The sequence below is a fragment of the Neopsephotus bourkii genome, unplaced genomic scaffold, assembly GCF_033783945.1.
Source record: "Neopsephotus bourkii isolate Nb327-2 ecotype Australia unplaced genomic scaffold, CSIRO-AGI_Nbou_v1 NB_1600, whole genome shotgun sequence".
NCBI lineage: Eukaryota > Metazoa > Chordata > Aves > Psittaciformes > Psittacidae > Neopsephotus > Neopsephotus bourkii.
The window spans coordinates 1,808,110-1,836,040 of record NW_026902076.1 but is presented as its reverse complement, the minus strand read 5'-3'; the positions used below and the strand labels follow the sequence as shown (position 1 = coordinate 1,836,040).

General features: G+C 47.5%; 1 protein-coding gene across 2 annotated transcripts; it reads right to left on the bottom strand.

The window, feature by feature from the left end:
• Nucleotides 1–1,919: 1,919 nt before the first annotated feature.
• Nucleotides 1,920–27,840, bottom strand: GATA4 (GATA binding protein 4). 2 transcript variants are annotated; one of them, XM_061372216.1, is made up of 7 exons: nt 27,721–27,840; nt 26,969–27,210; nt 8,453–8,619; nt 6,059–6,184; nt 4,816–4,903; nt 4,406–4,548; nt 1,920–4,202 (listed from the first exon to the last, which is right to left on the bottom strand). In XM_061372216.1, exons 2-7 carry the CDS (start codon nt 27,075–27,077, stop codon nt 4,020–4,022), a joined length of 816 nt encoding a protein of 271 aa, XP_061228200.1. In that variant the 5' UTR covers nt 27,078–27,210; nt 27,721–27,840; the 3' UTR covers nt 1,920–4,019. The 2 variants fall into 2 exon arrangements, with proteins under 2 accessions (XP_061228200.1, XP_061228199.1); XM_061372215.1 differs by lacking the exon at nt 27,721–27,840 and having other exon boundaries at nt 26,969–27,691.
• Between the last annotated feature and the right edge of the window lie 91 nt (nt 27,841–27,931).

The window sequence follows — 27,931 nt, the reverse complement described above, 5'->3', positions numbered from 1 at the left end:
AAAGCAATGCAGACCACTACCCCGACCTAGTCACAGCTTCAATGTTATATTAAAAGTTGTTGATCAGTTTTAAAGCTCCCTTACAATATTCCATTGCTCGTCCTGACTGCACCCTCTCCAGCCAACCTGTAAGATTGGAAGTGAAATAGGGATCTCTTCTGATCGATTTACAGAAGAATGACTGAAGTGATTCAAGATACTGCACTTCCACGAAGGGAAAGACATTTAGAACTGGATAAATGACCTTTCTATCTCTCTGGCTCCCCATCCTGTTCTCATCTGTCCATCTCACTCTGCTGACCTCTGACTGTTGCAAGGGTCTGGTTTGGCACAACCAAGCCCTTTGACATCAAAATTTGCATGTGTCATTAGTGATGGTCTCTAAGTGAACAAGTCCTGCAAAGGCAGTTATATATGTTATATATTTTGCAGGGTTAGGCCCTTTGCTATTACTACTCAGGGCAGAGATAGTTCTCAGTCCTGCATTTGTGTAGGACCTGGCCTGGTATGGTTTTCACTAGGCTCTCCAACAATAATAGGAGCAAGACATTTCTTGCCTTAATGTGTCTCTAATAATTGCATCTAATTTCATTACCAAAGCAGACTCTAAATGCCTTTCCATTCATCCTGTGAGTATCCCTTCATCTGTCACTTCTGGTGTTTGTCATCCCAGGTTGCCTATCCTGGCTCCTACCCACAAACAGGGGCTCTGTGTGACTCCAGGGCTTGGAGACAGCATTCAGTCTCCTGCAGTGACTCATTGCTTGGAGTGCCCATGCCTGAGCAATTAATTTACCAATGATTTTGCCTCTCATTAGAATCTAATAGTTATTTGGGAAAGCCAGTTCCAACATGTGGGTAGTATACACTGGAACAGGAACCCAGAGAGGCTGTAGGTTTTCCATCCTCAGGGATATTCAGTATTTAACTGAGAAACCTGATCTAGTCCCTTCAGATTTGAATTACTCCGTAATTCTATTGATAAGAGTTCCCTAGGGCAGGACCCATATATTATGGTCTGTTTGTACAACACTAGCATGGTGGTGCTCCACCTGAAGTCAGCCTCTCACCGTCTTGGTATCAGTGTTGGCCAGAATATGGCCAATGCTCCTGAGCCAACAGTAGCTTTACAACAGTTTTGGGTGGTTCAAAAGAACAACAGAACCAAGTGTATCTGGAATTCTACTGCTTATGGTGCAGAATGGGGGGACAAAAGAGCTTATTTCTACCACTAAAGAGAGCCGAGTTGTCCTCACAGCCCCCAGAGTCTCACCTTTTGAAAGCAGACATCCTGTTCTGTTATCAGGGTCCTTCTAAATGCTCCTCACTGTGTTTTAAGAGTTATTTTTGAGGCTCTGAGGGAGGCTGAGAACAAGTTAACAGATTTCTACCGTGGTTGTTTAGATAACCTGAGGGAGCATAAGCAGGCTCATGTTCTGCAGGGGATTCTCCTTCTTGTATTGCAAGCAGACTCCTTTATGGCATCTCAGGATGTGTTTTAAGGGCAGGAGAAAAATTCAGCCAGGGAGTTTGGCTTTGAGGGGAGGAGGAGGAGCACAGTAGTAAGGCAAAGTGGACAGAGCCTCTGGGAGCATCCGTAGGGAAAGAGAAATGGGGCATGTGGTTGGACTTTCACCTGCTCCCCTCCCTCTCAGGTTGTCCAGGGTAGTTCTAAGTATCTCAGATATGTGCATTACCCAGGTGGTATCTTTGTGGTGCATGCTTCTCTGATATGGACAGGAATTCAAGTCAGATCCCAGAAGAGCTCAGTTGCCATTTACAAAGGGATATAGTTCAAGGAGGAGGCTGGCTAAAGGCTTGCATGTCCAGGGAGAAACACCTTTATGTTTTCACCCCAAATTCATGTTTCAGGTGTTAATTCTGGCCTCTTCTCTGCAATCTACCAGCCCTGAGCAGAATCACAGAATTTCATTTATTTTTATTCATGTTTCATGAATGTCTTTTGCTTGTTTGTAATTAACACTAATGAGGCTAGGCCCTGCATTAGCTCATCAAGACAGAGTGGGAACTCTGATGCAAATCCCATCCAGCCATTTCCATGGCATCCTTTGCAATGGTATTTTTCTCTGGGGAGTGCAGAGGCTTTGCCACCCCTCAAAACTCTGCTGAGTTGCACAGAGCACAGGCAACGTGGAAGGGTCTGTGACTCTAGTCCCAGTCTTTACCACGACCAGTCCAGTTGAATTCTTCTCTTTAAAGAAGCTTTTCTACCACCAGAGGAAAATGACGAGTTCAAACAGAGACAATACAATGCCATTCTTTTGCTTCAAACATGTAGGTGGCTTTCCATGTATCTCGGTGTTTGGGTGGAAACACTCTTTGTGGGAATGTTAAACAGTGGGAGACAGAGGATGGCACATTTGGGAGGGTTGAACAATCCCTCCTCTAGTTTTTCACTTGGTACTTCCATACCCAAGTTCTGGATGCAGGGAGGAAAAGAGAGGAACTGGGAAGGCAAGAAGAGTAGCAGAGTGTGAAGTGTGTAGAAATCAGAATGGAGAATCTTGCAAGATGAGGTCTCCAGAAATTCTTTGTCTGGATATAAATGATGAAAACATCCTGGCAAGCCTCTGGTGAAGCCCTTGGGCTGCACAGGGAAGCTGCAGCATCTGCAATGCTGGAGTTTGTTAAGCACATGCTAGAGGAAGAGCCGTCAGGTTAGTTTAGGTAGAATTGATCCCTTTGGGAAAAGGGAATGAGTCAGTGAGCAATCAGCATCTCCTCCAACTCCATTTGCTACGATTCTCTGGTTGCTGAGAGCCTTATGGGCAAGAAGAAACAGGAGTCTTGTTTAATACTCATGCATGAATGGAGTTACGCTTCTCTTGCAGGCAAGCAAGTCTATGCACATGCTTGGTACAGAAAACAGCTCCCGCCTACCTCCATTGGAGGCTGAAGCCTTTGCTTGTTTGCAGAAGGTGGAATCTTAAAGGGTTGGGTGTGTGAAATGGCCATGAGGCAGTTGTTAGGGGGAAGTGGGCACTCACAGTACAACCAAAAATAAAGGACAATCAGATTTCATCAATGACATCAAAACCAACATAAAAGTATGCAAAAGACTTAAATTAACTGTCTCAAAAGCAATGGCACAGCAGCGTTAGAAGAGCATCTTTCATTTGCTGTGCTCTTGAATAATCTCTCAGCCTGGTTTGTAGCTATCCGTAAGGGAAGAACCCAGCCGTTTCCTCCAGGATTTGATAACCAGTGTGGGTCTCCTCTAACTGCTTCCAGAAGCTGCTTCTTTCCAAAATCCCTCTTTGATTTTGGACAGGACCTTCTCCAGGCTCAGCCAACAAACTGTTGAAAACACAGTCCCATGATTCATGCTGATAAATAGGAAAGGAGTTGCTATTAAATACGGACATTCATTAGCTTTTCAGACCATTTAGGAAAATGAAGACAGTGCTCTAGATGTGTGAGCTGAGGATGTGTGTGCAGGAGGGTCTCTTTTTTTCTCTGCCCTAGATCATATCAAATCCACTAAAGACACTACAGCATGTCTACTGAAGTCTGTTCTGGAGCTGGCTCCATTTGGGTGGAAGATCACTGCATTTGGGTAATGAGAAGATGGTGGCAGTATCTTCTGGTCAGGAAAAGAACAGCTGGTGACAGTAAAACAAAGTGTGCTTGTTCCACCTTTGTCTCTTAAATGCCAGATATTTTTAAATAAACAAAGCTCAAGTACTGTGTCCATCTTTGTGTTTTCTGGCTATTTCATAGAAGGTGGTGGCAATCAAATAGAGAGGCTCATTTAAAGTGGGGAAAAAAAAGGCTTCAAATCCATTAGTTACTTTGAGATTTGAGTCTTCTCTGTTAGTTTCTAAAGAGCTCTCCTACACCTCAGGGAAGTCCTCTTTACCTCTTTGCTGGAACACCTCACAAGGGGAGAGAAGACAGGAGAGATAGGGAGGTGGGAAACAGCATTGACTTGATGATTACATGGCATCTTCTTCATCTCTCAAGCAGATCAGCCTGAAGTTCATGGATTGAAGACCAGGTTATGCAGTTATGATGTCCCCATGGTTTTCAGCTAACACCAGGCTGTTCCAGGAGTCCTGTTTGGAGCTGGTTTGTGGAGACTGGCTGATTGCTGACTGGTAAGCCTGTGGGGAAAGCTTCAGAGCTGTAATCGCAGGGTGAACAGATGCCCCATGTCCAGCCATGGCAGAGACTGAGAATGCCTATAGAAAGAGGAAAATCCTGTGAACAAAGCTTCAAACCATAGAGGACTATACAAATCCTTTTATGGGGCTCTGGTGCTATTGTAATAACATGTCAGAGGATTTGCTGTAGAGCTGCAGATTGCAGCCTGTGCATGATACTTTGAACAGGCTACCATCCTAGTTCCCATCTTTGTCCCACTCCCAGCATCTCCCCTCTCTACCTGAGAAATTGGGCTGGGGTGCCCATAATGAGATGAGAGCCCAGGTTCTGTTTTTATGGGGCGCATTTCCTCCGTGGTTGTGGTGCTGCTGCTGCTGCTGGTGGAGCTGGTGGTCGGGGTAAGACTCTCGCTGCTGGATGGACCTGTGAGAAAGCAGATGGTAAAGCAGGCTCTTCCCAAAGACCTTTCGTACAGAGCTGTACCCACCCATGAAGAAGTGAGTTTGGGTAAAAACCAGCATATAAATAGTGGGAAGGGCTTTGTTGCTGCTGAAGGGCATTCAGCAATCCCCCACTGTTGAAGAATCATCCCATTTTGTGGTGGGGTGTCTGGCTCACAGGACATGATGGTCAGAAACACAAGCACCCACATGTATACGCATACAATAAACTCCTGCAGTTAACACTTACCTGCTGATGTCTTTGTTTTGTTAAGGTTCTTCGGCTTGCGCTTCCTTGTCTGAATGCCTTCTTTTCTCATTGCTAAAGGCCTTGGAACCTATGGACCCAAATATAAAAGCACATTAGTTTCTATATAAAGTGTATAAGGTATATAATGTATAAGGTGTATAATGGTTCTGTCCATAAGGTTGTCTGAGGGAATGTTTCCAGCTCCACCTTGTAAGCTCCATGAAAACTATCTGATTTTATTGAAAGCAACAAGATGGAGCCCAAATTCATTGGTCAGCTCTGGTATGTCAAGGCTACAAGATGTGCATCCAAATAAGCATAGGTTTTCATACATAGGTATTGAATATTTTAAGGCCAGAAGGGAGACAACAGCTTGCCTGATTTACTTTCCTGTTTAACTCGGAGCAGAAGTCTTTCTGGCTCATCCCTGATTTCTGGAAACGTGCCAAGCCTGTGCAGGGAGACCTGCCTTAGGGACTGATCCTACTGCAGTAGTCATCCTCATAATTAGACACATGCTGAGATTTCTAGGGAGAATTATTGGGTTGGGAAAGGCTTCTCCTCATCCACCTTGTCTTCCATCTTTGACCTATCTCTCATAAATGCTTTCATCCACTCTGAAGTAGTGGACATAATTGAGAGCATGGATGTGTATAAAAACCCTGGGAATAGCAGGCAGAAGCAGAGCTGGGATTTGCTACTGTACCCAGGGTGTTGAAGGCCTCGGTCTCTGCCATGAGGGTGGCCCCATTGCCACTGACTGATGGAAGAAGGGCTGGAGATTTGCATCTTGAAGTCCTGCTGTACCTTGGGCTCCAAACGGGACTCTGTAGTTATGACACAGATGCATGATGCCCAGGAAGAGATGATCTGGGCATCCATGCAAGAAAAACTGTCTATCAGTCCCATGAGAAGTCTACAGCCAAGTTGTAGCTGGGATCTGACACCCGGTGTGGAGGAGCTCAGCTTTTCCTTGCACTTTTGACTCAGATTTTTCACTGAAGTGCCTAAATTTAGGTAGCAAGAACCTGGTCCTAGTTTTATTGGGTTTTAAGATTTTGATGCCTTACATTCATCACCCATTGCCAATAGAAACATGATGTAATGCTGAGGGGGGGGACTAAAGCCCACGGTGACAGCAGGACCAGCAGCTCCCAGAGACCACGGAGCTGTGCAATGGACCCAGTCCCTTGGTGCTGTTGATACCCTGGCTGTAGAGAGCAGAAACCACTGGAGGCGTTACCCCGTGGAGCTTCATGTAGAGTCCGCAGGCGTTGCACACAGGCTCTCCCTCGGCGTTCCTGCGCCACAGCGTGGTTGTCGTCGTGTGGCAGTTGGCACAGGAGAGGCCGACACGGCGGGAAGCTGACTGCAGGGAAATGCAGAGGAGAAAACACATCAGCACCCTGCTCCTACCACCGGCAGCAGCTCAGAGCCCAGTGAGGGGGAGGCTCTCCTCTCCTCTCCTCTCCTCTCCTCTCCTCTCCTCTCCTCTCCTCTCCTCTCCTCTCCTCTCCTCTCCTCTCCTCTCCTCTCCTCTCCTCTCCTCTCCTCTCCTCTCCTCTCCTCTCCTCTCCTCTCCTCTCCTCTCCTCTCCTCTCCTCTCCTCTCCTCTCCTCTCCTCTCCTCTCCTCTCGCCTCTCTTTTCTCTGTCTCTGTGAATAACACAACCACCTTTTCCTTCCCCTCTTGCCTTTCAGCTGCTGCTCCACTGCCTTTCCACTGCCTGCCACTGCTGCACAGACATCTGCGGCATCTCAGATGGTGCCTGAGACATCACCCGAACAGAGCCCCAGATCTCCAGCAGGTCTATCAGCAGCTTAGAGACCCACTGCATGTGCACACCCCTACACGGAGGTGTCTGAATCTCAGACCCTCCTGCCCTTTTCAGGCTCCCAAGCCTTTCACTTCCAAGCATCATGGCATATCCCAAGAAGATGTTATCAATGCCATGAATGTTACATACTCCTTGCTGGCTTTGTGTGATGTTCCATATGTGGCTTGAGGGGGAAATAAGAAAGAGCTCTTCCAATAGCAACATCTTCCTAAAGAAGGATAATTAATAGGAATCCCCACTAACGAAACAGTACAAAGTAATGGGCTTTCTAAAGTTCCCTTTCTGGGTGAACTCATTTAGCTAGGCTCAGAAGGCCACAGGAGAAAGATAATGGGCTTGAAATCACGTAAAATATAAGGTTTGAGCTTGGAAGCAGAGTGGGAGGTGGAAGAAGGAAAAGCCACATGCTCTGTGCCTGCCCGAGACCTCCCAGCATCCTTCAGAGCTCAGGTCTTAAGAGGCTGAGGATAATGTCTGGATGGGCAGGCGTCAAATTTGCTTTCCTTGCTTGTAAAGACTCCCTAAAAAGGAACCTACAGGGAAGCAATCTGGTGGTCTTGGACATCTAATCAGCTCTGCAGACCTGGACAGCACAGCTGATAACAGGGCGAAAGCCTGGGAGATGAGGACCTGGCAGCTGCCAGAGATTTCCTCTGTGATCTTTGCCACAGCCTTCTCTCTGTGCCTTCTCTGTCATTACGACAGGATCAGTTAATCTACAGCTGTGGGACAGTAACAATTGAAATTCAAGTAGTTCTTAGACATTGAAAGCTGGAAACCCCCTTGGTGAGGAGAAACCAAACACTTCTCTAGTTGTAACCTCACCATGTATTTGCTTTAATCATTGTCCTTTGTAAATGGACCAAGGGCTTAAAAGAGAGCTTGCAGCAAAGACAAAGATCTCTCCTTGCAGGGCTCTCTGGCATATCTCAGTCACCAAAAGAAAAAGGGTTTACACAATAACAAACCAAATCACTGTTTATTTAAGGTAGACCAGCTGTCATTAATTTAACCATAGTCCTGCATTGCATCCCCAGGCAGGTCCTGCTTTTCATCATGGAAGTTCTCTTCTAGACGAAAAAGCAGGGATTTGGCCATGTTTGCAAGGTTTCCAGATTGCCAGCTGCCCAGCCAAGTGACAAAAGTGCATGGATAGATCTGCACAGCTCATCCGTTTCTATTTCTCATGAGTATTTCCAGGCCTTACCCCAAGGCTGTCAGAGTTAACAGCACGCATGGCTGCTTGCGATAAAGCACCAAGCCTGGTACCCAGCGGGGCATCCCAGATGTGCCCAAGGGTTACAGGTAGACCAGTAAATGAGTGAGGGCAAGGTCCTGGGTGCCAGGGTTCAGGCACTGGCTGTCAGCGCCGTGCCTAGGAAGGGGCATCACAAGAGGGCGCTGGGTGGCTGTGGCTGGTGGCAGCGCTCAAACTGCCGGTGTCATTTCTGGCACTTGCGGGGAACGGTTTGAGTATAGACAGGTCTGAGCCATGCAGAGGGCAGCGCAGGCTGGGGATGGAGCCCCATGGAAGACGAGGAGTGGGCAAACATGGTCCTCAGGGTGGTTTGGTGTCTCCTTTCTTCCGGGGGTCATAGAATCACAGAATGGTTTGGGTTGGAAGGCACCCTAAAGCTCATCCAGTTTCAACCCCCTGCCACAGGGAGGGACACCTTCCACTAGACCGGGTTGCTCTGAGCCCCATCCAGCTTGGCCTTAAACACTGCCAGGGATGGGGTTTTTTTGCTTCACCCTTGCACGCAGCCTTGCCCCACATGCATTTGTGTGATCTTAACTTACCAGCCTCCTCTGAGGTTTGAACAAGGGCCGGTTGATGCCATTCATCTTGTGGTAGAGCCCGCAGGCATTGCAGAGGTAGTGCCCCGTGCCATCTCTCCTCCAGAGCGGGGTGGACATGGCCCCACAGTTGACACATTCTCGCCCCTCTGAATAGTCATCAAAAAATTCTGCTGCCATGATGGGAGAAAAGGGAGAAGGGTTGGTTATGAGGCCATACGTTTAATTTCTGGTCTGGTTCTCAGGTTAGCCCAGAGTGACATTTCAACAAGTCACAAATATTCAGCTTTTATCAGTTGCAAGAAACAGCTCTTCCTTTCTTAAGGAAGCCCCCCTGGGATTACTGGGCAGAGGAACCCCTTTTCCTGCTTTGCAATGTTGGCCGCAGGACTTCTGTGGCAGCAGGGTTGTGCTGGGACACGGATACAAGGAGACAGAAATAGAAACCTCCCCTTCTGCTCTGACGTTATCCAATTTTCAAGATTGGACATAGCCAGGGCAAACAGATTGGGCAGGCGAACAGCCGTGTTTGCAATCAAGACAGATTTCCTGTGACCAGGACAAACACAGACCTGGGCCCACAAAGGAGAACTGCCCAGAATGAGACAGATGCCCAAGCATCTCTCAACAGCGTTTAAGCAGGTGTGGGCAGGGAAAGCTATGCCGTATTCTTTGTTCCTCACCCAGCCCTTAGCAGAGGTAAATAGCTGCAGAGAGCTCAGGGGAAGAGATGTTCACGGGTCCTTGCCCTATTCTTTGCATAAGAACATCTCCTGAACTAGAGGAGTCCACATGTACAACCCCAGCTCAGGCTGTCAGCTAACAGACATCATCACTGGGCATTTGTATATCAGAGGCTGAGCTTTTGATGCAAATCTCCATCGTGCCTGATGTCAATCTCCAGGGTGCATTGACCCACCACGTTCCTGGTTCATCCTCCACCAGGAGCTATCTGAAGCTGTGATATGAGGATGAGGACCACTGCCCTGGGATGGGACAGACCAATCCCTCTTGCTATGGTAGTCCATGTCATCTGCGAGACAGTGAAGAGATCAGCACAAGGCACCTTGACTGCACCATAAATTTGTCAACTCACCCTTGAATGCAGTGCCCTCAAAAAGCCAAGAACTTTGCCTAATGAAATACAAGCATCATCTGTTGGCTTTGTGGAGATGTAGATATATCTGTATCAAAATGGCAGGGCCCTTGAAAATGCGTGTTACTAATGGTCCCACCTGAAGAGTATCAGCTACTGAGTTCAGCTTGGGGATGCATTTCTTGTGCTACAAAACCATTCTTTCCTGTGCATGGGCACGTTCTGATGTGGCGACCAAAACCAGAACATGAGAAAATAAAATAACTGGGGAGAAGAAGAAATTGACAAATGGCAGCAAAGGGCTCCATTACTTAGCATAGGCTGGGAATAAACTAAACTCCTGAAAATATTCCCAAGAAACCACAGCACACGGGAAGCGTTTGGAAGGCAGCAAGAGCCTTGTATCAGGACCTTCAGCCAGTGTAAAATTAGCTTTTACAATGTTATAAATTACCTTTTAAAATGTTATTATGCATCTTGCTATGTTTTGTGCTTGTCTACCTGCTTCTTACATGATTATCTCAACTTCCTGCTGGAAGAAAATTGTTCCCTAAAGAGCAAACCAACCAAATGTGTCCTCGTGCCGATCTGTGTCCCAATCCCATGTGGATTCGCTGATATCTACCAAGGGTAATGTTCAAACGTCAGCATTATTTTCTCTTTTCTCCAGACTTTTTTTGGAAAATCTGTAGGAAACTACATAACCATGAACCAGTAAAGTGGTGCCAGTAAACTGAGACATGGAGAAAAAGATTCACGTGAGCCTATTTTTCCCTAGAAAACCAGGCTAAAAATGACAAGAGATAGGCCCATGGGGTAATGCTGGAAAACAGTAATGAGTGTACCCATGGAGCAGAAAAGGAGGAACCCAGTATCTTCTCAACAGCTTAGGAAAATCTCATTACCTTTGAGCAGTTCTGGTGGGTTAGGAAAGATGGGAATCCCTCCAGGTGACATTGTACACATGGATTCAGAGATACTGGTAACCATAATGCCTCACTTTCCCCTTTAAAATCATGATTGAATCACAGCCAAAATCTAGATCAAATAAACTTCCTTTGAAAAGAGAAGGGATTGGAACAGCTGGTCAGGAAAGAACTCATTTCCTTGAAAAATCTCAAGGAAAACATTTCACTTTTTTTTTTTTCATCTTAGAGGTTGTTGAGGTTTTTTATTATAATTTTCCAAAGAAAAAGCCAAATTATTTTCACAATAAGTTTTGTTTTGTGAGAAAATCCCTTCTTCTTTGAAAGTAATTCAGTACGAAGTTGTTGTCATAATACAGGGAGAATTTAGAGAGCAAAAGTTGTCCAAAGGTAACAGCTAAAACTCTTGACTGAAGTGTGTTGGGTTTGTGACTAATTACAAAATATCATCTTTCCTGGAGATTTTTGCACCAGAAAACCCAAATCTGAAAGTTTTTAATCAAAGAAAAAGGAGGAAATTCCTAACAAACAGTCGCATGTTAAGAGTTGGACTGGCTCTTGAACGAGAAGGTCCCTCAAAACGGGTATGATACAAAGAGATGTCAAATATGAATACACTTATGGTTTTAGAAAAAAGCAGAGTATGTGGAATCGAAACCAGGCAAAGTGTAAGTCTCTTACTTTCTGACAATAACCAAATTTGCTACTGAACAGTGAGTGTTATTTCCCAAGAGTTTGTGTGACACCCAGCTCCACGTTCTTTTCACTCTTGGTTTGTATTCAGACATCCACACCACCAATACAAAGCAATCTTGAGGCTTGCTTTCCTTCTTAATCTGTATTTTTTAACCTATATTCGTCACTAGTTGTTTGGTGGTTTGGTTTGTTTCAATTTACGTGGGGTTTGGACTGAAGCTTCTCTCTTAAGGGACTTTCATTGGTTTAAGTTTTCACAAGTCCTGTTTTGCTTCCATAGTAAAAGCATTTGTGTGATATTCCCCTCTCATCTGTAGAAAAGGGCAATCTTTGTGAACATCAATAAACAGGAATCACTGGTGCTCAAGGTGGGAAGAAACAGACTTTGTTCCCAGGGCACTCTGAGGCTCCACGCAATGGGTGGCTCTCCCTAATTGCAGCCTTCATGGGGCAATATCAGATGGGTGCGTCCCTGCGTGCACCACCCAGTGCTGAGTCAGAAGATGACATCTGCACAGTGCAGCCTCATTAAAACAGTTCATCAGAGCAGGGGGAGCTCCTCAACCACAAAAGATCTCACCTCCATCACAAGAGATCTTCATCACAAGAGGAGAAATAACCCTCTCCTGCTTCAAAGTAGGCTTGATGATGGCAAAGGGTGTGTCTTGGACACTAATGGTTACCGGCTTAGAGAAGGTGGTGTAGGCTTAGCGCATGGCCCTTAGTGAGTGAAAGGCATTGGAGCCCCAGGTGAAAACTGGAAGGGAAGGCAAGGGACTGGATTTCTTTTTAATAGAGGTACTATAATTTCACAGCATCACTAAACTCAGGGATGAAGTTGCCAAGGGGAGCTTTCTGAGTTGACCTTGCTGAGACATCCCAGCTGCTCTGGAAAACCTGAGGATTACAACATAATGAGAAAGCATCACCTGCAGAGTTGCAGCCATGCAGTTTGACGTAGGTGGGTGTCCCAAGACCTAGGAAACCCAAACGTTCCCAGGGCTCAGAGCCCAAAGGAACCATGATCCATCATTGGGCTGAGCTATATTTGGCATGGAGGTCACTGGGCTTCAAGTGCACTAATTGTTTAATTTGCCATTGTTATTACTAATGGGGATTAAGAAGGCAAAAAGCAGTGAAGTGTTTTCTTGGCTTCTGTCTTGGGGCTGGAGCTCTAAATCCTGGCATTATGAGATCCCCTGACACTTATTCCTTGTACTTAGCAGCCGGGAAAGGAAACGTTTATTCAGGCAGCAAATTGCTTGAGCGGCTCCCGGAGGGCCCTGAACAATGCGGGGGGAAGGAAAGGCTCCCCCAGTCACACTCAGGGCAATAGCTTCCGTTTCATGGCATAGGAGCCGCTGCCTGATAATGGAGATTTATGGGTCTGTCCGGTGACCTCTGTAACAGCCTTTCTGCTGGAAAGATTTACTCCTTCTCTCAAAGCCAGGTATGACCAGTGCTGGGACAGGGCTGGCGAATGGATAGCGTTTGCTGGATACACTGAGAAGGACAAAGCCCCATGACTGGAGTAGCCTCATGTGTGCTGAATGGCCTCATCTTCCTCACTGAGCACACAGCTCCTATAAGTGCCTTTGCCTAGTCCTTATCTGGGATAATATCAGTCTTGGAACAGTCCTTTTTATAGGTTGGGTCGCTGGCATTGACTAATGCTAATGGGCTTCTACCTAAATCTTCTTAAGACCATACCTTTAGTCTACAAAGGAGCTTCTCACATGAGAGGAGATCATGAAATCTTGCTGAATTATCCAGCCGGTGGAGAGGATGGATTGGGTCCTGTCCCTATCCTGGTCATCAGTTTACTGTGTAAAAGGAGATCTTTTTCCCCTCACACCTACTGTTTATGAGAACTGCAAGGTCTGCAGGGCAGCAAATGTCACTTCTGTGTTGCACAACAGCCTCCTAATCTTGGGTGAGGCCTTAAGCATGCTAATGTCAGAAATACTTTCTACAATGCGACATTCAGTACCCATGGAGCCAGGTCTAACTCCTAAGTGGGGCACTGGGGTTGGTAGGGAAAAAGCATTCTTGGGTATGGCCATCCATGGCTCTTAGTCATTGGAATTGGTGCTTCATATCCCCCACCATGCCCACAGAGATTAACTGGTATGGACAATGGAAGGCTCAGTAAGAAAGCAGATCTGAGCACTACCAGGCAGCCCACATCTCTACAGACACATGTCCAGCATGGCTAGGACATGACAAGCGTCTCTGACCAAAGACATGGCCCACTCAAAGTCTGAGTGCTTTTGCCTTCCCAACCAGGAGAATCAGATACCAGATGGGGGTCAGAGGGAGGTTGCTCAGGGCTTGAGTCTGAAGAGCTAAAGGGTGGCTTGAACAGCCATCCCTGAGCCTTTCCATCATCTCTGCCAACCCCAGCTCTTCCAGGCTGGCTGTGTCCAGACCTTCTGGGTTTGTTTGGGCTTTTCTTTAACAACCCTCAACCTCTCAGCCTTGGAGAGATCATCTTGAACACGTAAAACCTGATGGATCAGCACCTAAAAGAATAGTAATAGCAAAAGCACCTCCAACAGAGAGATTTTGGAACCTTCAGTTCAGAGCCAGCAACCAGTTTATAAGTTCCTGTTCCCAAACCAGCCTCTAGAAGAGGACAAAGAGCCTTCCCTACACTGGTTTGGGTCAGACCCTGCTGCATGAGAAACAAAAGTCTGGGTGAAGAGAAATGGAAAGAGACTTCCATTAATAAAGCACTGGAGTTTTGTTTACAGCTGGAGGGATATTTGATATCAACATTTCCCCCTGCAGAAGCGTCTTCTCAACCCAACGAAGCACCTCGGCAAAGGAGAAGCTGTCCTTCAAACACAGCCAGGCACTTACAGGCTCTAAACAGACCCTGAGAGCAGTTTTCCCCACAGAGAAGCAGTTTCCTAAAACAATTTGTTATGATAAGAGGTGAGAGCCACAGTCCTGTGTATACACAAATCCCAAATGGACTCTGGGGAGCTCACAGCTGAGGCAAAGGACGTTGGCCCCTCGGACACATGGACACCCTAGGATCCCACCCAAGACACCTTCTGCTCTGAGAGGCAGCCATAACAGCATGGCAGGGGGAAAGAGGATTTGCCATTCCCAGCTGCCTAGGATGGTTTGTCCCAAATCCCACAATTGTTTCCATTAAAAAGTGACAGTGTGAAAATCCATCCTAAAGTTCAAGCCTTTAGGGATCCTTTTAATAAATCATAGAATCATAGAATGGTTAGGATTGGAAATGACCTTAAGATCATCTACTTCCCTAGTGGAGCTGCAAGTCACATCTTCTATTTCTTTTGAATGGGTTGACATGCTCCCATGGATTGTGTGAGTCCAGAACCTGAAGTTTCATGGGGAAAACCCCACCAGATCACAGCAGTTAAAAGTGCTGGTTGGCCCAGTACCATTGCAGAGCAGGGCTGAACTGGAAAGGAAGACAGCAGCAAAAACCAAGGAGAGACAAAAATACAAGGGGCAAGAAGCAACTGTAAATACATAAATAAAAGAGCCCAGATTTATGCATGGGAGAGATCTGTAGCCAAAAAAAAGCTGTCAATGGGTCTTTCCTTTTTTGACGGTGACATCATCAGCTTGATGCACAGACTTGGATCAACAAGCCCATGTGCCTTATCTTGCCCTTTAGCTAATGGAGCTGAGGATGTTTCTGTGAAAACAGGTTCTGCCCATTGGCTTTTTTTCCCCCTCCCTCTTCTATGCCTGTTTCCCCTCTGATGGAATTTAGGGGAAATTCATCAGGGCCCTACTATTTTAGAGACTAATGGGACCCAGACACGGGAAGAGAAGGGCAGCGCCTATTTGAGAGGTGCTCATCACCGCCTTGGTTACTGTGGGAATGAAGCTCTTTATTCTCCTCTGGTCTGGATTAGCAGACATCACTGTGTGACAGCTGATCTACAGGAAATTGAGAAGTGGGTAAATTCCCTGTGCTTGCCAGAAACACAATTTCAAGCAAAATGCATCATTGTGCTGCTTCACAGAAATGGCTTGGTGCTGTCTCAGAATGTTTTGAGGTGTATCTGACACCTTTAGGGTGGAGAAAATGGTTGGTTACTCATTTGGCTGCCTAGACCAGTTTTCCCCCTGCAAACCTAAAGACCCTGCTCAATGCTTAGGAAACACTAAGCCTACAATGTGGTTGAGACAATGCTGCTTTCAAAAAGGCAAAGAAATCTGTTTTTCCCTTGCTTCGTGGGACACTGTTCCTGTGAAACCTTTCCCAGGCCAAATGTTTCACATCAAGGCAAAGAGAACACTGTGTCCCTCCCCTGCAAAGCTCCCTCCTCTGCCTGTGGCAAGCCAAGGTCTATGGCACACACCATTGCCAACAGCCAAGAATACTCCTTTCCTTCGTGGATATGTTTTCCCCAGTTTGAAGGACAGTGGAGGTAGAAGCAGCCAAGGGACCAGCTGAGATCATATGCAAGAAGGACACAACAACACAAAGGTTTGTCATATTTTGGGACTGGCTTTTAGTTCAGTCTTGGCTCTGCAGTAGGCTTGCCTTGAGCGAGGCTTTTCATCTCCTCATGATGCTGTTCTTCACCCATGAGAGGGAGCAAAGGCCCTTCCCCGCCTCACTGGAGAGAGGCAACAGGACAGCTATCAAAGGCCATGGTCATAGACATGGACACAAACCACATCTTGGCTGTCTCCACATCTAGGGATGTGGATGGAAACAGCCTGGATTCCTCTAAAGCAGACTCAAACAAACTGCCTGTTTTGGGAAGGGGCAAGAATTGGTCCTGGGGGACCTGCCTAACCTGGTTGCTTGGAAAAGCACAGACAGCTTTCCAGCACACCAGAACCACCAGACCCCAAGCCATCAAACCCAGTGGTTGTACCAGGGCTGAGTGGAGAGACTGTTGACCCCCATACTGAAGTACCATATCCCACATCCAAAAGGCACATAATCTGCTACACACAAGACAGCATGCAAACTGCCCCAAGGATGGAGAGTGCTTTTGGTTGGAGCACTTGCTGGCCACCCCTTTGATAGCAACCTGGTGTCCAACAGCAGCTTCTGCTGGCTGTCTGGCTGTGTGTGAGTGAGCTCCAAGGTCTGCTTTCTTTTGCTGGGATGCATGCCTGATCCCACCCACCACAGTGACCTCCCCTTTCTTCATCCTACTTGCAGTTCTTTCTTACACTTGTAAATATCTGAGGCTCTTCTGATAAACAGAAGATTCCTCTGCTTATCCACTGTCCAAATACTGTTTAACAAATCTTAGATTAGCATGGAGAGCCGAGGGAATGGCCAGGATGGGGCCATCCACACCCTGGGGTCTGCTTGGCAGGAGGCACCTGAAAATGGTCTTTCTCTCTTTTGACTAAAGAAAAACAGCTACAGCATTAACCTCCTTGATATGGTCCATCTCTAAATGGATGCATCCTACCAGAGGCTCTTCTTTGATGACTGCAGGGGAAAGGATGATGGGGGAAAAAATGTAGAGCAAAGCTTGGGATTTGCAATGCCATGATCCCAGCTGAGCAGCTGTGCTAAGATTGAAGAACATGGTCTATTGAGTTTCCATGGCTTGCATCTGGCACTAGTTCGTCATCAAGTGTGACACAGCCTTCACGTGCCCTTGGTCCACTTGGCTCCTACAGAGGAGCTAAAGAGCTGGTAGTCCTTAAACTACGGGAATCCAACGGTGTTTGGTCATACATCCTGGTGCAGCATCTGTTTGTCTGATGGTGACCATCTGTCTGTCTGTAGAGGTGACTGCCAGCACCCAGGTGGACCAAAGCCAGGGCCAGCTCTGGGCCCAGGGAAATTGATGCTGTTTGGGTTCAGTACAAGTACATCAGTTAGCCAGATATATGCAGACAACAGAGCCATACCCTTCTCAATAGTGGGAGAAGGCACAGGGGGATGAAGCACAAACCACGGGCTGGGAATTAGGAGGTGTTTTCATTTGGAGGTGGGGAAATTTCCATCCCTGGGCATTTCCAAACTCTATCCAGGTAAAGCCACAGCTGACCTCAGCCCCTGCTACCAGTTGTCCTGCTTTAAACAGGAGCCTGGATCCTCTGTAGGATCTTCTGCCCTACATTTCTGCAGCCCTGCAACTCCAGAAACTCAAAGTTTTGTGTTGTTTTTTTCAGAGCAGAAGGAAAGACATGTATCCAATTAGCAAAATTCTGCTTGTAGGAATACAATTGATTGAATTATGTTACCGTCTACTTGTGTACTATACATGTGTATATATACACATATACACACATATATGCACTTCTATATGCATACATATAAATGTATACATTTGTATATATACACATATACCATGTCCTTAATAATGCAAGCTAGGAGTCATCTCTAATCAATTCTGTTTGGTTTTACTGTTAGAATTATTGTTCTATGGCTATACAGAACATAGCTCTATACAATTTTGTGTCTGTGTATATATATATGTTCACAAATATAAGATGCAGAGACACACACGCATATATATATTAAATACCTCACTTTATGTGTCTAAACCATACATATAGCATGTGTAGGAATATAGGAAATATGCAGGCTATATACTTCTCCACATGTCTAAGCCCTCTCTGAGCATGACAGCACTGACCAAGATTGACGATCACATGCATATCCAAACCCCTGCCCCAGTTTTCTTTAGCTCGCTATTTAGACACAGGCTCTGGCTCCAGTCAGGAGGTGTTACACTGATAAATCCCACTCAGAGGAGTTACACCAAAATAAGTCAGGGCAGATCCCGGCCTCCCTGCGGGAAGCTAGCCAGGGACAAACAAAAAGGTGTTTACTACAGTTCATCACGTTATAGGGGACAGTCAGTTTGTCTAACCCCTGGCCCTTCTCTTTTCCTCTTCTATTAGTTATTCTGAACGTTAAGTCAACTCAGCCCCTGAGCGGGGTGGGAGGATGGAGTGATTGTCCTGGCTGCCGATAAAGCATCTGCAAAGGTCAGTTCACACAGAAACTGCAGTCCAGGCCAATAAAACGGCAGGTACCGAACTTATCAGGGCTACATATAACTTGCAGTTTTTCTAACTCAATTGATTGGACTTTTTATCTAAAATAACAGGCATTATAAGATAGGGGAAAGTCGAGATAAGAAAGAAAATTGAGTAGGTCTTGAATCAAGATCAGCTTGGGGACAGGTTCAAACTCCCACACCTGCCCCAGAGGAATCAATGAAAGTTGCTTGGCGTCGTCCCCTCATTTTGAAATGCTGGTGAAGTTGAGTGAACTTTGAGACCGTGGCGTTTATTCTGTGATTATAATTAACCTGCTCACCCGTTGTTATTGATTTTGTGTGAAGGGAGGTGACAGAGTCTGACTGGGATGTTGGTTTAGGAATAGAAATGGTTGGGGAGGGCAGGCAGTGGGGCAGGCAGTGGGGCAGGGAGCTCGCCCTGCTGGAGTGAGACCCTTCCCTGGCTGTGGGAAAAGGGAAGGGGGTGAGAAGGGGATTTTACACTCCTGCATGTGGTCCTACTTGTGCTGGGAATTGGAAAAAAACATCAAGGCCTTCTCTTCACATCTGGAGGGTCAGGGTAAATCACAGCATCAGTGATTTGCCCCATTAAAGCAATGAAGGACTGAAGGTGGGAAGGGGAGCCCCTGGAGAAGAGCCTCAGTTGTCCCCAGGATCCAGGGCATCCTCCCAGCCCAGGGAAGCATGAAGAGGAGTCATTCCCCCAAGCCAGCTGCCCCTCTCATGCTCCTCATCACCAAGGCATGTCCCAACTCAGCGTCCTTCCCAGCAGCCATTCCCCGGAGCAGCCAGCCCCTGGGACCAGCACTCCCTTCCTAAAATAATCTCCGCCATCTGGGGCCAAACGTGTCATTTGGAGGAGTCCTGATGTCTGGGTCTCACTGTTTCACTGACTTTTTTACAGCTGCACTGCTGCAAGCCCTGAATATTGAAGAATGATGGATCCCTGGATGGCAAGCCCAAGATCCTGGCTTGGAAACTCATAGAAGTTTAACTAATAGCAATTAGGTCATGGTTTTGGTCTCTTCTAGAGTTTCAGCATGAAGGAATCAGGGTTTCCCAGTTTATCTCTTGTCCAGAAAAGCTACTCCTTTCCTTTCCTGCAAAAGCAGAGCCTGACATATGGTAACATGATTCCGGAAGCTGGAGCTGGAAGGAAAACCGAGGTGCACCAAAGCACAAGGACTGGCAACAGCCGGAGCCGGGCAGCTGAGAAGCAGACAAGAGGGAGATGTCTCCTCAGCTGTTTGGCGATGTTTGCAGAGCCAAAGCAGACAGCCCCCTCCCCTGGCCCTCGGGGCCAGAGGGCAGCCTGGAACTTGCTTAAATATTACAGACACAGCTAGAAAGCACTGTGCAAGCAGGAGCTGTGGAGGCAAAAAGGCAAGAATTGGCAAAATCTGGTCTCCTTCTACCCCCCTGCTTCATTTCTGCCCTCAACCTCTTCTGATGGGTTCAGGTTTTAACCTTTCAGGGCAGCCTGGCTGCAACAGGCACCCAGTCCTAGACCAACACCCTTTAGATACACTGTGCCGCAGCAGGAAGCATCAGTGAGCTTTGGGAAGAAGAGCAAGAGCAGGCAGCGGCGTCCCACCACAGGACCTCTCCTGAAATACTCTCCCAGCAGACACCGACCTAATTCCCAGGGATTAGGAGGAAGCATTTCCAGGCAGGAATTCTGTTATCCCAGATTCTGAAGCGTCCAGTACCAGTCCCTGGTGGAGACGGGAGATCAGCCCCGCTGTATCCCTCATCCGGCTGCCCTCACCCCACCTCTGATGCAAAATTTACTTTTCCCTGACTTCCCATGAATTATTTTTTCCCCTTTCACAAACAAGATGTATTTCCAAGTCTCTCCCAAAGCTGGCGTGAGTGGTTCGAGCCCCACTGGTTGCGATAAGGGGCTCACCAGCTTTACGTCACGTTATAAATAATTAAAACAAACCCACAAATCCCTGCATGCTGCAACATATAAACCAAGTAGCCACTTTCCAGAACGGAAAAAGAAAGGTCCTGCTGGCTTTTAAGGCTTCACCTCCCCACGAAAACCTATAGATCCCCATATAATGTGCAGGAGGCTGCATTCCTTCGCTAGGAAAGCTTCTTGCATGGGCCTGATCCTGCACCAGCTCCATTTGCTTTAAAACAGTAATGGTTTCAGCTCTGAACAAGTGAGATGATTTTCTGGGGCTGTTTGGGTCTTTTTTCTTCATAGTCCATACTGAATTGGGGGGGCGGGGGGGGGCGATTCCTGCATGCTGTGTCCTTCAAGCCTTGCCCTGGGTGAAAGAGGGATTTGGTTTAGAAAGATGGAGGAAACAGCAGAAAGACGTTGGAAGGACCCAACTTTGCTTCCCCCAGTCAAAGGGTGCATCCTACATATATGTGTCCACCTAATTAAGCAAAAAAAAAACCCATTTGTGCCAACAAATAATTGATAAAGAAAATCATTACCGGGCACTTATTGGAAAAGAAGAAATCGTTTTTGCTTCCAGTTGACGCTGCCCCAAACTTGGTTTTAAAATCCGGCCCTTGCCAAAACCTACGATCTGAAACATTTCAGCGCCGATGGCGGGGTCAGATCTACGTCCAGCTTTGAGAAATCTCTGCCCAGATATTCTTTCTTAGCAGACCCAGCACCCGCCCGCCTGTGCTTTTTGGGGGGATGAGAAAATCCATCTCCAGCTTATCGTGTTGAAGAAGAAGTCACAGCCGAGTGCCCCGAGTGTTCCAAAGAGCGCAACAGCACGGGGAATGCTGCAAGCTCTGCAGCAAGTGACCTTCTGAAAAGTTGCAAGGGACAAAATAACCCAACACGTTTCTGCAGTGCGAGACCTTACAACAGCATCGCTCATTGTGGCAGAGCTATAGGGGCTTCCAAAAGAGCCTTTGTTAACACTTGCACCAGCCGCTGCGAAGCCAGCGATGATCGAATCATTTTCAAGAGCTGTCACACATGTGTAAGCACCCGTGTATAAAGACCTCACTGCTCAGGCATGGCAGATAATTGGGTTTAATTTGTCATTACGGATGTATTTACAGCTTGGACTGGTCACCGTGACCGATGATATGGAGAAGACTTGTAAAGGCCAGAGAGATGTTAGTATGTTGCCATAATGCTGAATATTATCGTAGGCAGCTGCGAGGTTTTTGTCCCACAAAGGGGACCCGCAAGGGTTTTTTCTCCATGAAAAAAAACCTCAATACAACCTTATAATGAAATTTCCTTGTATAATTTGGGTTAATTTTGGAGGTAAGAGTGTGTTCTCACGTATTTCCCTGGTTAACTCAAGCGGCACTTCACACTCGTGCACCAAAGGCATATTTACACCTTCCTGCCAGACAGCAGCATGAATTCAGAATCTACCTACAAGGTGAATATTTGGCATTTCCAACCTCCTTTTTGTCAGTCCTACAGGCGTAATTACACATCCCCCTCCCAGAGCAAGCCTGACTTCTAATAACCCAACCTCACCATTAGGACTGAGGGGTTTCAGAAGCGTAATCGTGTTATTTGCGGATCACACATCCCTGCAAGACACGACCGGCGCAGCCTCCCAGCGTAGGCAAAACTGGCTGATTTAAGCCCGCAGTCTGAGCTCTCGACACAGATCCCCACCTGGTTTCGCAAGCAGTGGTGAGTCCCAAATGGAAGGCAGACCCTTCGTTAAGTCTTTTTATTGTAGGGTTGAAAAAGCCTTGAAAGACCCGAGGTGTTCCACTGCATCCCCCCACCTTCCTCTGCCCCCCAGGAGCAGGGGGACATCCCCACATATCCCATTTTCAGTGAGGAAACTATAGGGAGAGAAGGCCACAGTGGGCTGGCATGTGAATTTGGGAACAAAACCTCTGAAAGATGATATATTCTATTTCCACCCTTTTCTCTTTCGTGTACAAAGCTGTGCAGGTCTTGAGGAGCAAAACTTTCAGCCCATGAGAAACAAGGTCTCTGCAGGTTTGGGGACTACACCATCAAATTGTTTAAAATTGATTTTTCCCTAAAACGGCATTTTTCTACCCTTACTTTATCAGCCCCTGCACACATCCTCCTCCAACCGACCTTCAGGCACAAACACTTGCTCTTCTCGCTGTGCTGCTGCTTTTTTCACCCGGTTTGGGATTTTATTTGCTGGTTGATGCTTTGTTGGAGGGGGCTTCTCTCAGGGCATCCTTAGTTTTTTAACGGTTTGCCTATTCAAAATACTCAGCTGCTTTTGGGATAACTGATTCCGGGGAGCCCCTCTCTGCCCACCGAGCCAAGGTTTCTCTACAATCAGACTAGCACCGAACAGAAGAATCAGGCCCAATTTCCTTTTGGAAACACTGCCTGGTAAACACTCATGTCCAAGGATTTTGCCTCTTTCCCCCCAAACTGGTTGAAATAAATATGTAGAGAGCAAAATATAGGCTCTTAAAAAAAATGCTGTTATTGTTTCAAGGATAAATGCACATACGTGAGTGCATGTGTGGAAGAGAATAATAGTTCTGGCTTAATAAGTCTTAGATGCAGTGCCATTATCTGCTGCCTTAAGTTTTACTGCTTTACAAAAATCCATGAGCGTTTATAATGTATTAGGTACTACACCATGGCCATTGTATGCAACATATGCCCTTGTAGGCAGTAATAATGTGCAATTTTCAATTAAGGAATTGCATTATTAATCAGGGTAATCTGGTGCCCGTGGTGGGGATATTTTTATTACTGTTGTTGCTTTATTTGCAATTTAAAATGCCCTGTTTGTGGATTTGGGTGGTAATAATGAGTTGCGTGTTTGAGCTTGATTTTGCTCAGAGATTAGAAACCTTACTTCTGTGGCTCTCACCCCAAATCCCAGACTGACTGGTGACAATTAAATTAGGTGGGAGAGCAGAAGGTGGCTTGAAACCTGCAGGGGGGGAAAACAAAGCCCTGGGGCAACCTTCCCCGCCGGCGGAGCCGAGGTGAGAAATGCAACCGCTTGCAAAACTGGGGATGTAGGGTCCCATGTGAAATGCAGACGTGTCCTGCAGCCCCATCCCTCATCCTACAGCTCCGTCCTCATCCTACAGCCACATCGCGCCATCCTACAGCCCTATCCCTCATCCTACAGCCCCATCCCTCCATCTTATGGCCCCATCCCTCCGCCATCTGACCCTGTCCCTTGTCCTACGGCCCTATTCCTCAAGGGGGCAGGGATAGCAGAGATTGGGCTCCCCCAGTTGCCCACTGCCCCATAGGGAGCAGTCACCTTGTGGGGAAGGTGACGGGCTCCTTGTAGGGCAGAGGGTTGTAACAAATGCCATTGAGTTACTGGAAAGGTTGGCCCTGCGGATGCTACAGGGCAAATCTCTTAGCATCCCTATGGGAAAGCGTGAGATCTGGTTCACAATCTCTCCCCCACCAGCAGCAGAGAAGGCATTTTCGACCCGAGTGTCTGCTCCAGGCTTTGATCTTCCCAGATGCTGCTGCTGTGTTCAAATGGTTCCTGTTTGAGGAACCCTGACTTCGACGTAGTCAAAGCAAAACGCTAAGCACCCGTTACAAATGCCCTCAGCCCCTAGCGCCGATTTACTTCCAACCACACCACCCTCCTCGATGCTACAGCAAAAGAAAAACCCAATGCTTTTTACCCAAAAGCAAAGTTACAGGAGGCAGGGATGGCAAACCAGGATCTGCCCTCCATCCTCAGCCTGGAAACAACCCGGAGACAGGAAGCAGCAGCGGGCTGGATGCGCTCGATCTCCTGTGCCGCCCTCGATCTCCCTCTGCTTGGGGAAGGGGAAACGGGCAAACTGCTCCTCCATGCTAATTCTGGGACAGATTTCAAGAGGTTTAGGGGGCTGGCAGGGAAGACTCTTCAAAGGGCACTTTGCGGCGGGTGCTTTTCATGCCTCATTAAGTCGGGAATTCGCTGCAACCCCATCCAAGGCAATGCCTGGAGCAAGTTCACGGCCTCGGCTGCAGGGTCTGATCCTGCCCTTCAGGGTAATGAAATCATTCGCCAAACTTACTCTGAAAAGCCCAAATCTGGCATTTTGAACTCACACCGGGGAAAGTTTTTCAAACAGGGCCGTATCTTTGTGCACCCATCTTTCCCGGTGCTTTATACCACGGAGCTGCATTGGCACCTTTTAACCCAGGCCAAAATCCCTCTTTATTAGGGAAAAAGAAGAAGGTTTCTCTTTCTATTAGTATAATTTGATTTGAATACATTTCACTGGACTTCTTTTCCTGGTGCATTTCTTTACAGTGGGGAAAAATGTCATGCCCAATTGCACAGACTGCCTATCGGTGTCTGCATACTCAGCTACACCTGCATAGACCTGATCTTCATTATTAAAAAATGAGAATAATTAAAACCCTTATGATCCCATTGGTGCTCGGCAATTAGCACTGTCCAAAGGCAGTGGTGGTTCTCCAGGAAGCTAAATCACTGGAAGAAAATGCACTGAAGGAACCACTTGATTTAATATAAGGAAGGATTGTGTCTCCAGCTTGAGATTCCTCATAGTGCAAAGAATAAAAATACCTTTAGTCTTAAGGAAAGGCAAAGAAAGGAGTCGGCTGCACTGTGCTGGGCACGGCTCCGATGCTGAGCCAGGCTCGGATGTGTTATTAAACTGGGTCTGCAATGAGTGCAGTACACAGGAGTGTTTCCCCCCACACTACATCTTTGCATGCCTTTGGTTTTTCAGCCCATAAAGGCTTTTTGCCCTTCCTCATGGGAAAAAATACCCCTTTCTCCTGGCTCAGAAACCACCAGCCAGTCTTTACATGCCTCAAGACCCCCTCCTCGATACCTGCAGCCTGGGTAAAGCATCGTCCCGGTGTCAGAAAGGGACCCAGCTGGAAGCAGCACGGCATCGGATACATCCCGACTCGGCGAGAACAGGGAAAGGGGCAGGTCTGCACCTTAAAGTACTTGCTGGGGGAGCTGCCTTCCAAAAAGTCTATTTTAATCCTGAATTTAAAACTTGTCGGCTTTCAGGCAGTTTATTTTTAATATTTACCAAAACCAAAACAGTTTTTACTTAAAACCCAAGTGCTTTTTCCTCAGTCAAAGAGAGAGAATTACACGCAAGCTAATAAATCCCCCAGTTTCTGACACGGAGAACGGAGGCGATGCCGTGAATCGGGACCTGGCAATGGAAAAGGGTCCCGGCTCCTTTCTCCTTCATTAGCAACCACTAACATTTTCTGTCCTGGCTCAGCACATCCCATCTTTCCAATGCTATTTGAAAGCCCAGATAAAAAACACTTTTTGCCACCAAAATGCAGGCTGCGAGACCTGCAAGGCAAACTGCTGGTTTAAAATCCCCAAATCACTGCGCTCAGGCTCTGGCACTTTAAAAGCCGATGGGTATTTTTGCAACTGCAATATTCGTTTGCATTACTTTAAAGTTATTTTTATTACTAAGAGCTCTTTTGAGATCACTCCAGAAAGTCGGCATTATTTTTTCCCCAAGGAAGAGATGGCACAGTAGTCAAATACAAACACGCTATGTCCTTGTTAACATTCAATTACTATTTGATTATTTGATTCATCCTGACTATTTTTCCTATGCTTTCTACCTTCTTGTGGCGTTCGAAAATTGGTTGGCCAAAACTTTATCCTTAAGGATAATCTCTTCCCCATTTTAAGCAATTTCATAATGCCCAAAGGAAAGCAAAAGGCATTGGTGAGGCCAAGCCTCCACCGATGCCCAACTTTCCTTTCCTTAAGTCTTAAAATAATGCTAAAGATAAAGGAAATCTTGCCCAAAACGATGGGAAAATTGCCCTCCAAAATTCAGGTTAAGGAATGCAATCTCAGAATATATCTGCACACAAATTTGAGTCGTTTTCTTTGTTAATCCCAACCCCAAAGCCGACAGAAATACCTTCATGGAGAGAAAACGGGAGAGAAAAAAGGGCTTATGAAACAGCAGTGCGAAGTTGTGCCTGCATTTTTCTCCCTCTTTCTCTCTTTTCCTCTCTACGGAATATGAAAACAGTATTTTAAGCCATTTGGGCCAATTTATGGTTGTAGACACAGGGGTGCTTCGTGAAATTAAAGGCTCCAAGATTGGGATCGGCACAAGAGATCAGGATTGAGATATTCTGGGCGGCAAGAAGACACCGAAATACAGGGCTGGGCTGTCCAGATGTGCCTGTGAAGCCCTCAGGAACTGTACTAATTAATGTGGATGCATTTATCTTTCTCTTTCTCTATCATCTCTCCCCTCTCAGCACCAAATTTCCCCTTTCCCTTTTTCTACCCTAACTGGCCTTAAATAAAAGTAAGACGTAACACAGAGCAGGTCGAAGGGAAGATCTGGGGTTCATGGGCCACACTTCAATTTTACCATTTTCCCTACAGACTTCCCCCATTTTACACCTCAGACGAGCCCAGGAAGGGGCTGCTTGTGCACATCGGGGTCCTATACACCAGGATCATCTCGATCGCGGGCCCTAAATCCCCTCGGAGCTGTTTGTGGAGCCGGCAGGCCCTGGCGCAGGAGCTCGGCACATCATTTCTTGCCGTTCCAGGCCTATCCCGAATTATGCCTTTTTTTGTTTGTTTGTTTGTTTGTTTGTTTGTTTTTGCGTTTTTGGAAACGGAGATTTTTGAGGATATTTTGGAATGATGGTTTTGCAGACAACGTGCGTGCAGGGGGAGGGGAGCACCGTGGGCACCCCGTGTTTTGCAGCCAAATCCAACAGCCACATCCCAAATACGCTGAATTTCTCCCTCTTCACCCTACCCGTGAGTGCACAAATATCGGGGGGGGGGGGGGCGGGGTGAAACCCTCCCTCCCCTATCCCAACCCGGTCTGTGCTCACCTATGTTGGCATGCCGGGCGGCTGCGGGCGTCCCTCGGCTCTGCAGGTTGTGCAGCATGGAGCTGTCGAAGGGCGAGGAAGTCCAGGTCGTGGCCATTTCTGGGCTCATATAAGACGGGTAGGGGCTGGAATAGGAGCTGCCGAAACCCCTGCTGTACTGCTCCCTCCCGTTAGCAGAAAGGTTCAAGGAGGTGCCATAAGCCGCCGCGGCTTCCCGGGAAGAGGTGGCAGGGATAGGGGTGCTGGTGGAGAAGGAGAACCGAGGTGACACGGGAGGGTGAGAAGATCCCGGGTTGTAAGCGGCGCTTTCAGCTCCGGGTTGAGTCCAGATGGAGTGGCTGGAGACGGGGCTGCCTTGCTGGGAAGAGCCGCTGCTCTGGAGGTACGGCAGGCTGGGGATCATGGAGGTGACCCTCGTGGTGGGCACATAGACGGGGGACGCTGCGGCCGCGCTGTGCATGAAGCCACCTGCCCCCTCGTACGCCGGAGGGCCGGGGTTAGCTGCCATGGTTAAACTTTGGTACATCTCGTGAGGGGCCTCCCCAAACCCCGGCCGGGTCCCCGGCCACAATCCAGAGCGATGGAGACCGGGTGAAATCCCCTTGGCTCCACTTTCGCCTGCGGTGAGCCGAGCCGGCGCTGTCTCCCGTGGGTGCAGCCTTCCAGCCAAAACCAAAACACCACCAGCGATGCAATTTTCCTCCAACCCCCCCCCCCAGCACCCTTTCCCCCACACCTCCCACCTTCCCCACCTTCAGCAGGTCCGGCCGCCGCTCCGAGACCCCAGGCAAGAAGCCCAGGTCCCTCCGGAGGAGAGACTTAGCTCCTGTCTGGATTTAGCGTCTCCCACCGGCCTCCATCCATCACCTCCCGCCCCCCCCCCCCCCCCGATGGGGCTGGGCTGCTTAAAACCCAGGGTCAGTCTCCTCCCCCCCCCCCCCCTCCCGCCCCGTCCAGCAGCAC